General features: G+C 44.4%; 1 protein-coding gene across 1 annotated transcript in view; it reads left to right on the top strand.

Annotated features, from left to right (window-relative positions):
- TGFB1 (transforming growth factor beta 1) overlaps positions 1-14,817 on the top strand; it is a 140,483-nt gene that overhangs the window by 88,585 nt on the left and 37,081 nt on the right. The window contains exons 2-4 of the mRNA XM_078661058.1: positions 7,309-7,490; positions 10,823-10,943; positions 13,768-13,842. Coding sequence (XP_078517184.1) covers positions 7,309-7,490; positions 10,823-10,943; positions 13,768-13,842 — 378 coding nt within the window. The remainder of the gene's footprint in view (positions 1-7,308; positions 7,491-10,822; positions 10,944-13,767; positions 13,843-14,817) is intronic.

Here is a 14,817-nt window from a genome sequence, read left to right as displayed (position 1 = left end):
CAACGCCGAGGTGCCGCACAGGCGACGCCAGCTATCCAGGTGTCAAGGTTGCTAACTGCAGGCTCTGTTTGGCCTTGGCCCAGCGCCTCCACCTCGCTTGGCGCGTGCATTCCTGAAGACGCGGGAAACAAGGGAGCTCCTTCAGCGCCGCGCGCCGCAGGTTGCAGCCTGTTGCAGCACCTCAGGCGACGAGGACTCACTTGGCATTCGATGCAAAATATTGCTTTGTGCGTTTGAGTGGTCACGTGCGATTCCATCTGTTTGTGCATAAATTCTCCGCACACCTACCCCTTCCCGCCAGAAACTGACATGAGGTTATTGCGGTTGGAGAGCCACACTGCGCACGTATCTTCATTAATGAATTCACGATGATGATGTCTCTGTTAATTCGCGTACGTGTGCATCTTTGATTGCCTCTGCATATGAATAATTATGGCTGCTTGTTTTTGAGTAATGCGTTTGTGTTAGTCATTGTGTGTGTGAATGAGCCTGTGTCTGTATGCATTTTGTGTCTGATTTGTTTGGCTATGCGCACGTAAATGTTTGCGTCTGCTTGCAGTCACCTTTATGTGTGGGTGCACGTTATTTTGTATGCCTTCGTGTGATCCTGCCTGCGCCTGTGCCTTCTCACAGAATTGTGTCAGTGTATACTTGTATACATGATTGTATGTTCACATGCAATCATATTTGGTGAGTGTGCCTCTATGTGCTTGTGAGCACATTCTATTATGTTTCTGTGCGTTCGTTTCCATTTATATGTTCATATGTGGTAGCAGGTCGTAGCTCACGTCACATGCATGTGTGTTTAGATGCTTGGGGGCATATTTATAAGGCCATATCGCCACTGGGGCGTCACTGTATATGACGCTTAGGTGGCATAGTGACATTTTCAATATTTAGAAGGTGGCACTAAGCCACTTAGCGTGGCTTAACGGCACCTTATAAGTATGTCCCTTATCGCCGTAGTCCTCTGCGGCAAAGGGGTGTGCAATGGATGTTGCTGTGGGCGTTCCACTACAAAAACCTGCTGCCCCAGATTTACAAGGAGATGTAAATCTGTGGCAGCGGCAAAAGCTAACGCCATGCAATAGCTGGCATTAGAATGGCGCACGAGGAGAAATGTTTTTTTTTTCTCCTGGTTTTGTATTTTCTATGTGTGCTGCTTTCTGAAGCACACATAAAAAGAGCAAAAAGCCATTATGGATTGATGGATTGTGTATGTGCAGGTAGGGACACCTTCCTGAACATAAACAATCATTTCCTGCAACGCAGGCACCCTTGCTCTATGGGGCATGGGTGTTTGCGTTGGGCTATTTTGTCCGTGTGCACATATGCCTTTACGTCTGGGCATCTGCTGGGAACATTTGTGCATCTGTCTTGTGACCGAATGTATTTAGTTTATCTGAATGTGTTTGTGTGTGTTGCTCTGTAACTTTGGGTACACTTGCAATTTTCTCTTTTACTTCTATGTAACTGCCGCTTTCTCCGAATGCTTTTGTGCACGTGACTGCGTCCAAACGGGCATGTGCCCATGAAACTGTATCAGAGTATGTGTATGCAAAGTATCTGTTAACACACTTGCAGAAACGTGTCTCAGGTTACATTCGTGGTCTGTGTGCGCTTGCATCTGTGTCACTGTGTGCTCATATGATTGTATCTCTGTGCACATCCCTATCTCGATCACTCCCATTTTTCACAACATTTACCTATCATATTTCAATCTGCTAGACAGCTGCGTCCTATTTCTCTCCACACCTTTCTACAACTCTCCATCTGCATATCTCACACATCAGTTTCTCTTCAACACTTTCTTTTTACTCTTTTATTTCGCACCCAGGACAATCCCTTTTTTCACCAGCTTTCCGGGCAAATTTTGAGAAATTTAGCTCATGTTCCGGTTTTTGGAGAGGGTCGACTAAAAAACGGGGGAGGTATTTTTTTATGTTTTACAAAGCAGGGATAGTTAACAGTTGTTCCAAGAAAGCAATTTAATTAACAGGCAAGCTACTGGGTTTAAAAATGAGATCTTATGTACAGCCACGGTCCGTGGAGGGAGTTACGGTGAGGCAGGGAGGCGGGGAGGGGGAGGGGGAGGGGCAGGGTGGAGGGTGCAAAAAACCAGCATTTGGATAATTGCAGGTAAGTAAACAATTTCATTAATAAAACGAATTTGGTAGCGCGCCTTGCATCGCAAAATGCACCCTCCACCCCGCCCCTCCCCCTCCCCACCGTAACTTCCTCCACGGGCCGCGGCTGCTTATGTATGTTCTTACTGCCTGTTTTGTAATTCTCTGCTGAGGAGCGCTGTCACTCTATGCGCTCACTTGACATAAAATGATAGTCCTTCTTCTCTTTTTGTGAAATATCCCGTTTTTTTGCTTTAAAATTCTGGTCACCCTACCCCTTCTCCGTGTCCTATCTTCCTCTCGCACACGCACACTGGTCCTTACACTATCCCTTTGTAGCAGCAGGAAACTCCATTTGTATTAGTAAGCCTACTTTTAAGCACACTAGATAAAACAGTGATTCAACTGTGAGAGTATTTTTAGGTCGGGTCTTTGAGATCGCGTTCGCTATCTCACCAGATTTGTGTTTTTCTCAAATTAATGCTTACGCAATATATCTACATAGAGGGGCTTTTTGGCAGTGGGCCTCATCTGTTGGTCTGTTAAACTGCCATTCACATTTTGCTTTCAGCCACTACAGCATACACCCTCATGCAGTGGGTCAGCCCACTTTATCCACTGGCTCACTTCACTATGGGCGGCTTACAAAGTGGTTGCACATTGTTCACACACAATAAAAAACAAACAAAAAATACTTTCTTTTCAGTTTTAAAGCTATTTAAAATTGTTGAGCTTTTTAATATTAATGTTAAATACCAGGCTTACATTTTGCTTGCACTTTTTGGTAAGTCTATTATAAAGTATTTAAGGGTCATTTTAACCCTTTAACTGCCCACAGTTTAATTCCTTGGTAAGATGGTGAGTTATTACTCTCTCCTTATTGAATATTGAACAAGCATTTGCAATCCAATAGGTCTCGCATTGGATGTATGTCATTACCACGCATGCTTTTACAACGCATGCCTTTACCACGCAACTTTTACAACGCAAGTCGTTACAACGACTTGCGTTGGGGGGTGCTGGATAGTGAATAGTTTAATTTACTATTCCAACTCCAGTCCATGTGGATAGTAGGGAAGGTTTTGGATAGTAAATTAACTATTCCCTATCCTAGAGCGCCCCCCAGCGCAAGTCGTTGTAACGACTTTCGTTGTAAAAGTTGCGTGGTAAAGGTACTGCGTTGTAAAATTTGCGTTGTAAACGCTGTTCCCCTCTCGCATTTGCAAGAGTTTAAGCTATTGGCAAATGCCAATTCCTTTTATTGATCTTTTTTGATAATTAACACATAAATAAAAGGCACAGTCATTTACAATGGCAACAGCTCAAATTCTTGTAAATGCGAGACCTATTTCACTTCAAAGAGTGTCCGCCATTGCCCTGGGCTGCTTGTAAAGTGAAAGCCTAATGACGTGCTGAATGTTGCAGGAAATCATGTTGTGCCTTCAGTAGGAGAAACGCAATAAAGAAAATAGTGCTTACAGATTAAATAAGACATACCGTGTAAAAACAGATGTAAAAGGGCCAGTCCTCATGGGACGCTACAAATGAAGACAAACCGGTCCTAAGGGGGGACTAACAAGCCTGGCATGTATTGTTTTTATTTTTTTATTTTTTGACATATTCTTACAGTAAAATATAAATAATTAACCAAAGCACTTGCTTGCCCAGGCCAGACCTATTGGTTTTGCTAATGCATGTTCTAGAATACTGGAGCTATAGCTTTATTAGTTGAACCTTCATATTTTAAAGAAAGAGGTTGTGAGTTTTAATCCCGACTCTGCCTTCCAGCTTCCCACATATAAATTACTGTAAAATAGGGAGCAGCTAACATCTGTTATTTACAGTACTGGAAGGGCTAAATAAAAATTCACCCTGTGAACGGCAGATTCGTCATTGCTGCTTTTGTTAAGTATGTGAGCTTTGGCCAGAGTCTGTTGCAGCAGGGCGGATGAAGAAGAATGGCTGGTGAGGGAGAGACCCGACATGGCAAGTTTCATCCACCCACCAAATGTTCTCTCTCTCTCTCTCCTCAGCTGTAAACAAAGCATTTTCTATTTCTTTGAAAAAGACAGTATTTCATTGGATGTATAAAAGTCCTTCACACACTTTCACATACAAAGATACTTACAATTGGCATGTGCGTGACCATTTAGGCAGAGAGGCCAAGGATTGGATGGGCAGGTGGTGGGTGCACCTTTATGACTAACCCTGGGCGAAGCACTACGCTACGCTTGCGGAGTTTGCGAAGTTTTCGCAACTTCGCACTACGCGAGCTGCACGTAGCACAGTGCGAACATGCGTAGTGCAGCGTAGCGTAGTGCAGCGGTCATTTTTTGCTTGTTCGCGGTCCTGAACGTCATGTTCGCGACCGCGAGCAAGCAAAATGACATCCCGGCGAGATTCTCAACGCGAGGAGGTCAGGTTTCTCATTTTTGAGTGGTTGCGCATGCTCGCGACCGCTCTCAATGAGAAACTACCTGTTCGCGTTGAGAAAGCTGCCGCTCGAGTAATAATCTACTCGAGCAGCAGAAAACTACAGCTCGCACTGTGCAAGATGCCGTTTTCAATGCTTGAACAGTGCCGGATGCTTGTCCGCACTGTGCAATCATTGAAAACGCATCTTGCACAGTGCGAACATGCTACTACGCAGCTCGCGTAGTGCTACGTGAAGTTCGCGTAGCTTCGCGTAGCGCTACTTCGCGAACTACGCCCACCCTTATTTATGACCCACCGCGAGGCACTGTGAGGAACTCGGACTGACTTCAGCCTCAACCGCAGAACTCTCAGTCGTGCTCTGCCATTAACACCCACTCACAACCTGAACTCACCTCAACACCTAGCAATGACTTAGTCCACAGCATGCCCGACACAGGAGTCATATGTTGCATAAAAAAAATACAGAAACAATATCTGTCCATTGCAAATTTTCTTGGGAAATGCAAGAGGAAGTGAAATATGTGATGGTGAAGTAGGGAATGCATAGCTCAAATAAAGGTTAAAGGTTTCTACAGTTGTTGAAAAGTTGATCAGTGTTTTACCCCGAAAGTTATGGACATGAATAGAAGGCCCGTTTTGAAGCCAGTTTTTAATTACTGCTGGCTCTGAGACCAAACAGAACCGCCCCACTTAAAGCCCTGCTCCTCTCCATTACTTTTGGGGAGCGAATCTGTGACCACGACTCTGTCCCGCTGGAAACATAGCTTTAATGCCCAAAACATTGTTGTGTGTCCATCGCCTGCTGCAGACGTGTTTGTATTTTGCAGGCTGAGGCACTGCTTTCTGTGAGTTAATTTACACCACTGCCCAGCAGTAGCAGGGCACAAGTCCTATAAAAAGAAGTGGGGGCACTGAGCAAGTAAGACAATATGCAACTGACCCCATGACGTCACGACTTAGCGCTATAAAATAAATAAAATAGTGCTAAATGTAAATCTTAAACCTCTGGCACTATTCGTGCAGGTGCTGCTGAACGTGTCCCGGTGTCTGAAAATTACACCAGGACAAGTTCGAGCCCTGACCAGCAGTCACTATTTATATAGTATCAGTGGTGTAACATTAGCCACATCCAGCCGCGGCCCGTGGAGGGAGTTGCAGTGGGGCAGGCAGGCGGGGCGGGGGAGGGGCAGGGTGGGAGGTGATAAACAACGGAATCTGGATGAATGCAGGTAAGTAAACAATTAAATTAATAAAACAAATTTCGTAGCGCGCCCTGCATCGCATTATCTTTGTGCTAACGCTCCTTCTCGTTGTCTCCAGCTCAATAAGAAGTTGCTCTTCCTCCTTAATATTCCATAACTATGATATTTCTATTTTGATATCAAAATGTTACTCTTTTGTTTGGTTAAACCTTTTTGATGCATAGTCACTATATTGATTGTTATATCTTTATTTTCAGTGATGTTTCAAGGCTTTTTTTATTCCAACACGGATATGGTTGTATGTTATATTCCTGTTTCCTTTTCTTTTGTTTTTTCCTTAACCCCCTTATATTGTATTGTATTGCATTAACTGTTTTCTCAATAAACTTACTTTCTGAACTAAAAAGAAGTGTTTAAGACCGGTTTGAATTTTAGAAGTACACACTGAGGAGCAAGTGTCTTGGTTACACCACTGGTATGGTAGCTAGGACTCTGGAATGGCCTCCATGCAATTGGCAATACCACTGTTACTAAAATACAAGTGTATTCCTCACTTCCCCTTTGGCTGGCTTCTGTAGAATTCAAATTATGTCCTAGGATACCAATACATGCGATGTGTAAAGGGTCCATTAATGTCTCTTCTCAGAGTGTGCATGACCCTAGCTCATGGGTCTCCAGCGTAAGTCCCGGGAGACTCTGAATCCATGCCTCATCTTCTGAATATCTAAATTAAACTAATTTACCTTCTGAATGACTACCCTGAAAATATAGCACAGATCCAGCATTCCTGGCTTACTAAAGACCGCCACAACATGTTTACAAAAAAATAAATGTCGGCACAAGACAAACAGAAACATTGCCTGACTTTTTCTTTACCCCCAGACACATTTCCCCATTACTGGGACATCTCGTTTGAATATATGGGTTAGGGCCTGTCATAACCCATGAACTGGCACCAGGAAACTTTATCTATTGTGACTTCCGACATTGCCCAAATAGGATAATACTTGACAAATGTTGTTTTCTCCATCAGTCTCAATTCCCTTCCAAGCAAAAACTGGAATAAGGAACTTGAATGAAAAAAGATACAAAAAATGAACATTTAGTTTGAAAAACAGATTAGCAGAAACAAGCCTTGCTCCACCTTTTGATGATTAGAAAAATTATACGGTATTTTTCTCCAGTTCACCTTGCCTCAATGTACATTTTATATTCCTGTTCAGGCTTCCAGACGTCCTAATCCCAAATTCTAAAAGCATTTTAAGTTGAAATTGAGTAAAAAATGGTGCCATAACCAGACTTGATATTGTGTTTGGTGCCTACAAATATGGTCTTGGGCTCTGATCCACTTTTACCTTACTTTACATTGTTCTCTGATGTGTTTGTTACGCTAAAATTCCCATCTCAAGCCAGACATGAGAATTGGCAGTCTTATTGTTTAGGATAATAAAGTTGTGATGTACTATAGGGAACCTCATGGTAGGTTGTTCTTTACTTATGTGGGTGTTTGCCAGTGACCTAAACTGTACTCTTCTATTTTCCAGGAGCTCCGATCCCTTCAGCCTGTGACCGACGCGAGGGTGATGTGGTGATCATATTCAATGCGTCCAAACTGCGCGAGAGCGTTACCAGCGAGACCTTGCTGTACCGCGCAGAGCTTCGAATGCTACAGCTAAGCACGAACAACGCAGAAAGGAGTGTTGAGCAGCGGGTTGAGTTGTATCAGGTGATTGACAATACAAGTGTCCACTGCTGAACATCACTGCGTGAGGCCATAACTAGTCGCTTTAAGTGTCTGGGAGAGAGTATCACTACTGCAGCATCCTTGGCAGGTCAAAAGTCATGCGCATTGACAGCTTGTGAGCTATTCTGGCTGAACACACCATTCACTTGCCCCAGGGTGTGCATGAGTTTCAAATCATGCTCTCCTATATGTGTGTTACTCTCCCTTTGGCACTCTGTATAAGTACTCACTCACCATTACTGGCTGATTCTAGGTTTCAAGCTCACCTCCATTTACAGAGCACAAAATACTATACAGAAACCCAGCAACATAATACACAATCTGGCAACGGCAATAAAAAAGCATCTGTGCCCACTCCATTTTTATAGATATCATTGTACCGTTTGCAAAAATCGGATACCTGAACAAAAACACTGATCTGCTATATTTCCAAACATATATTCTGGGTGGATGGTGTATATGCAAATAATTTTTGGCACACAGACAAGCCCTCTCCAGTGTTCTTGCTACACATCAGGAGTGGCCCATGCAGGTAATAGCGGATGGGGAGGGAGTCGACAAAATAAAAGAAAAACACTTACCCTGCGCTTGCCGCATTGCCACTTACGTTGGCCGCATCACCAACTCGACGATGCGGCGAGCACAAGGTAAGTGATTTTCTTTTTTAAAATGTAATTTTCCCTCTTCATCATCTGTCGACTCCCTCCCCACCCCGCCCCACCGCTCTTACCTGCACAGGCCACTCCTGCTGCACAATCTAGGAGTTGGATGTGAGACAAGCTACGTTGGCTCTTTATGAGATAGCCAACAAATATTTGTATGTATGTGGTATTTCTATAGTGGGAACCTAGACAAAAAGCATTGGAGCGCTGTACAGGGACAAAGACAAGAATAAAGTCAAGAGTGTGAGGAGAGCTAGCTTATTTGTAGACAGTTTATGCATTGTTATATAGTGTTCTTTAAAGAGGTGTGTCTTCAACTCTTTCCTAAACTACCGCAGCATTGGGGCAGTCCTGATGGTTACGGGTGCATTGTTCAAACAAGTAGGTGGACCTCAACTCACATTATTGTCGTCAAATAAGACCATCTGTTTAATGGCCATACTTAGAAAATTGGAAAACTAGAGTGCAGAATGTCATCCGGATATAAAACATTTGAAATCACAGGCCTATTTCTGGATAAAAGTAGTGACTGCAGTGAGGTTAGATCTCTTTTTTCTGGAGACAAGTGATTGATTCTGTTACACGTGGTCAGACACGGCACTTTCCAAAGTGGGTTCTATCGGCATTCTTTTGACGAAGTATGTTTGGGGTATCTGAAGTAGGCAGGAGCGGCACGTGCAGGTAAGAGCGGGCTTGGGGGGGCACTCAACAGACGATGATGAGGGAAATAAAATGTAAAAAAAAACCACTTACCTTGCATTCACCGCATTGCCGAGAGCAAGGTAAGTGGTTTCTTAATTTTTTTTCCCCTCCTCGTCGTCTGTCGACTCCCCCCCACCCCGCCCCACTGCTCTTGCCCGCATGGGCCGCTCTTGGAAGTAGGTGTTTGATAGTTGAGGGAGCATTGTATTTTGTTGCCCAGAAATTTGGGGAATTTCCCATACATTGAATTTGGGTAGACCAGAGGGTCTTGAAAGTCAAATGTCACGTTTACAAGAAGCCATCATAGGGATTTCAGGATCATGGTGATGGAGTTCAAGTGCCTATTTGGTGTTTTGGGAGACCAGTGTAGACAGAATTTCTAGGTCTGTGTTAATTCTTGATGTTTTCACTATTTTGGTGAAATCATTTGAGTGTTTAAAGAGAGTGGTAATAATATATATGCTTATAATCCTTTTTGCAGCTTTGGGCATTTAACTAGTAGAGTAGACATGTACATATTAGTCTATTCTACAGCTATAATTTTGGAGCAATGGTACCATTATAAGATAGGATACATAGGAAGAGGCTGACAGTATTGTGGTATGTTGACCGTTGAACTGGCATATGTATTGACTTGTGGCTATCATGAATGGATATTGGCTGAATATTTGGCACTGAATTATAGTAATTCAGCCTGGGTCCAGCAAGTTCCAACATTTTCGTTGCCATCCATGATTTGATGGCATAGGGAGAATTCCAGACCCTTGTGGAAGTTTTGCATCTTAGTGACGTGGGAGTAGAGTTGTGTTGCAATAGTAGGAGTGGCAGAGGGGGTTCTAGTCACCTGTAATCTTCAGGAGGGGCACTGGTAAGTGTTGAAGAGCAATGCAGCAGAGATGATCCCTGTGTATTATGACACAAGACTTAGTGGGAGTTGAACACAAAGGAATCAAATAAAAAATACTGACCGTAGCAAGGGATACATGGTTTGAACTAGAGAATGGAGGAGCATATTGTAGTGTTCTAAGCGACACTGGACAGAATGTTAGTGGGTGTAATGTGTGTGTGTGGAGAAGTGTGGCTCACTGGTTAGAGGAGGCAGACCTGGACGCAGAGGTCAGCCCAGGACCAGGGTTCAATTCCCGGCTCGGCGGGGTCTTGAGTCCTAAAATGTCCATGGACTCGACAATTCTCGCTCCGGTGCCTACTCGATTCATGGGTTCACACTCTGCGACTCTGGGCAATAGCTTGCTTAATCTCCACAACGGCCCCTCGCGTGGGATGCCTGGCTTTCACCTTGCGGATACCCTGCTGGGGCTATCTCACAGGGGAATACCAGGACGGGTTCCCTAAGCAAGCGCTTAGAAACCGCTTGGTGATTTGCGCTATATAAATTCCTGTACATTTACATTTACATTTACAATGTTGGACGGAATGTTGTTGGGTGGCAGGTGATTGGAATGCGGGTTACGGGAAGGTTCTTAACTGACCCCGTGTTGTGTGGACTCCTTCGCTACACATATGGCTTCAGCCACCTCTGACAATGGAGGTTCTTTAAGTCTGTGGTATTGAACACAATTTTTAGGCCTGTAAATGGTAAAAGTTGCACATCTCTTCTTCACCTGTACGAGACTCTTGCTCTGATTTTGAGCAGGGCCTTTTTGATTGGAGGAACTGGTCATAACTCAGAACATAATGACCATGATTTTCAAAGGCAACTTGACATCGGGCCACATGCTTTACACAGCTCTATGAAATGGCTTAGTGGTGTCCCACAAATATTTCTGAAGAGTCACAGACAGAACCCCTTGTGAGTTTTGACTCATGCTAGTTCCTTGCCTTCCCTACTGTCACAGGTCACCTGGTACCTGACAGAAATGTTTACCATTATATTGTATTAGTGAATGTTCTAGAATCTAATCATGCATTCCTGGCTCCTTCCTTTAACAGTGCAATGGCAGAACATCTCCACGTTACCTGGGCAATAAATTTGTGAGGTCATCCGTTCCAGAAAATGTGTGGCTCTCCTTCGATGTGACAGAAACAGTGAAACAGTGGCTTTCTGGGAAAGGTAAGACATGAAGCCAGCAAGTCCGCAGCACCTCCTCCTACATGTCATCCTTTACTTTTAATATATACCAGAATTCATGATTACGAATGTACTTTAAATTAGCCAGAATGGGTGCCTGATATAACTGCACTTACCTTCTTCCCAGGTCCCGCGTCTCTGTTCATACTCTCCATTGGTTGGCACTCTGGCTGCCCTGGCCAATCACAAATCTGCAAAGCAGCGTTGTGATTGGTTTTGAGCGTCCTGGTTCGACGCTCAATCAGGGAATGGGGGGCTGGGCATGTTCTCATGCAGGCTGTAATGCAGTCTGCATGGAGAATGGGGAAAGTGCGCAGGACTGGTTTGGGTGGCCCGAGAGGTCCGACCAAACAGCCATTGCGCGCTTAGGAATGGGCAAACCACTCCTCCCCTTCCCTGATCCGAGAGCAGAGCAGCCCTTCCCACCCGCCCGCCCGCAAAGCAGCGCAAACATAAAATTATAATAACTAAAATGTATTATGATTTTATGTTTCCTCTTCTCGCACTGCTTCAAAGCAGTGGGACGATACACCTCCAAACCGGAGGAGCCCCCACTGTATAAGTTAGTGAAGAATTGTCCACAGCATGATTTAGCCTTGTATTAGTAAAGCACAGATTCACCTAGATTATGTGTACCACTAAATAGCCAGCATTTCTGTGCACTGTGATTTAGGCTGAGTGTGTGCATATACAGAGTTAGCCACTATCATATATAAAATATTGCATGAAGGATTGTGTAGGCCATAAAATAATCCAATATTTCTTCAAACCATGAGTTACCCAGGATTTGTACCTGGCATAAGTGTATGCATGCAATCAATTAGAATGGATCTGAGCATACTACGAATTGGGTTGTTTACATTCCATGCTTTAGGTCTGTGTGTGCATACCATTCATTTGCTAGAATGTTAGCAAACCATGAATTATGCAGAATTTCTGGATTTGAAGCATTAACTAAGATATGTTCATACGAATAAATGAAAAGGATGTTTGCAAACCAAACTTATGCCACAGTTTCTGTGTGAAGTTAATTACCCATGGGTTGATTTCTAAATGCCATTGTGAGGGTGCATGCAATATTTCTACGTGATTTGTGTATGCCAAAGATAGGGCACGATCACACCATAGTCAGAGTCGGACTGAAGCAAAAATAGGACCTGGCACCAAAATAGAAGTGGCCCGCACTAGCTAATCAGATAGCTAAAAACGTGGCCCATATCCTGCAAACAAGGGCAGTTTTGAAATTGAATTGTATAGGGCTTTTGCAAGGCATGGGAGACTTCATGCATTTGTGCATGCTGCAGGCAATGTTTGTTATAATATCAGGGAGACAAAATTGCAAAACCCGGCACACCAGACCATTAAATAGGCTTACAAATAGACAGAAATCCAGCCTCCACGCTGACCTGTCAGACCAGCCGGTAGGGCACTGTCTGATTGCCCTTTGCCGGATGTATGACATTACAACGCATGCTTTTACCACGCATGCTTTTACATCGCAGTTTTTACAACGCATACCATTACAACGCATAGCGCTTTGGGGTGCTGGATAGTGAATAGTTTAATTTACTATTCCAACTCCAGTCCCCGTGGATAGTAGGGAAGGTGTTGGATAGTAAATTAAATCTATTCCCTATCCTAGAGCGCCCCCAGCGCAATGCGTTGTGAAGGTTTGCGTTGTAAAAGTTGCGATGTAAAAGCACTGCGTGGTAAAAGTTGCGTTGTAAAGGATGTTTCCTCCCTTTGCCCTATAGGCCAGTCCAACCCTGACCATGGTTAGATGCAACCTTAAATAATTATTTACCTTTTTATGTATTTATTATTTTGCTAAAATACAAACTTTATTGAAATGCACCATTGTGTTGTACATATAAATTCCTATTAAATGGAATTACAACATATATAGTCCTTATTTCTCCCTGGAGTTGCACCAGGGAATTTGTTTGCCTTCAGCAGCCAATGCGTCTAGGTGGAATGACAGGATCCAAGGAGGTACTGCGGATCTCGTAATTCCAATGGGGCAAGTAACTCTTATTACAAGCCCCAATCAGGAGTGCTCTGAATGAGGCGTACAGTGAGGTGCATTGTTTCCAAGGGCTGCCAACCAGGATAATGATGGGGTATGCTCAGAATTGCTCAGTTTCATGAAATGCTTTTAACACAAGGATGAGATCTCTGGTCTCCTAGTACCACAGCCGTGTCCAGGGCCGGACTGGGGAACCAAAAGCAGCATTGGCAAAAAAGATCCAACCAGCTCCGGCCCCTTTGCCTTCTCTCGACACCTTTCTCTTCTTCTCTCTTCTCCCTCTCTGATCACTTCCTCTCTACCCACCCCATCCCTTCCACTTTCAAAGCCTCCTCATGCCTGCTGCAGTTGACCTCAGTGAGCTGATGAAAGTGACAGGGGCGCCAGGAGCCACCAAGGGATTTCAAAACCAGCCTCCAAGGGCTCCAGCCCTCTGGGGAAATGCCTAGTGAACTAAAAGGCCAATCCGGGCCTGGCCATGTCATGTTAGCTGCACGTACTGTGGTAATGAAAGGAGGGGACACTGAAGAAGTATGCTCGTTACACCAGGCTGATTGCTTGTGTAGTGCTTAAAGAGCCCTTAAGTCTCTTCAGACTACCGTGGATGTCAGAGTGGGCAGAAAGGGAAGCCATTACGAGATATCTGATGCAAATGTATCCTGTTATCAATTCAGCAGCTTCATCCTTGATGTCCAGAGCTTTAACAATTCAAGTGTATATTCTACTGTCTATGGAAGAATTACACCTTTGCGCTCACCTCTCTGTCGCCTTCTGTTTCAGAGGAATTCGAGACCTTCAAGCTTAGCCAAGCCTGCTCCTGCAACTCAACGGAAAACTTCAAATTAAGTATTGCAGGTAAACAAGGAAGTTCCCCCTAAGTAGTTTTGACAGCTCCTATATTTGAGTAGATAATGAAACAGTACACATGGCAAGCCGAATTGGCACTAGACACTCACTAGTCTGGGAAACTGAGGGTCTGATTTACAGTTTTGCTGTGGGATACTCCATCACAAACACCGCGGATATCCTGTCCCCTGTATTCAGCGGCCGCCGGCACAGGTAAGCGCAGTGGGGTGTAGGGGGGGGGAGCAGACTGATGACAGAATAGGTATTATTTATTTATTAATTTATAGCTGCCCCCCATCCCACCTCCGCCCGCCGCCCCCACCTCACCACGTTTACCTGTGCCGGCCGCCGCTGCCTGTATTGCACGTACATTACATCCTACAGCACTTGTAAAACGGTAACCGCAGCCACGGCCCGTGTAGGGCGTTCCACCGGGCGGTGACGTGGGGCAGGGTGGTCGGGTGTAGAATGCGGGAAACTATTCCAGGTAAGTAACAAAACAAAAAAAAAACATTTTGTTGCGCGTGCTGCATCACCAAATGCGATGCAGCACGCGCAACGAAATTCTTTTTTTTTTCTTCCGTTACTTACCTGGAATCGTCCGTTTCCTGCATTTCACACCCACCCACACTGCCCCTCCCCGCCCCACATCACCGCCCGGTGGAACGCCCTACACGGGCCTGGGCTGGGTAACGGGATATCAGTCACGTTTGTGAAGTAGTATCCCCTCTGCATACATGCCAGCAGACCTGATTCAGAAGTGAGACTCCCGATGTTTGAAGCCAAAAAATGGCTTTACCTTACCTTGTTTCTGCCTGAAATCGCCTTTGATTTAATGTATGTCAATGGGCAAACACATTCCCCTTATAAATTATTTTCCAAATTCTCCCACTTTCCACTTGTAAAATGTTGGCATGTATGCATCCGCCAAACTCTAAATCAGGCCCTTAGTTCAAGAAGCGGTGCCTAGCATTGATCATAGAT

The sequence above is a fragment of the Lissotriton helveticus genome, chromosome 9 (genome assembly GCF_964261635.1).
Source record: "Lissotriton helveticus chromosome 9, aLisHel1.1, whole genome shotgun sequence".
Lineage (NCBI taxonomy): Eukaryota > Metazoa > Chordata > Amphibia > Caudata > Salamandridae > Lissotriton > Lissotriton helveticus.
This window is presented reverse-complemented; position numbering and strand designations above follow the sequence as displayed.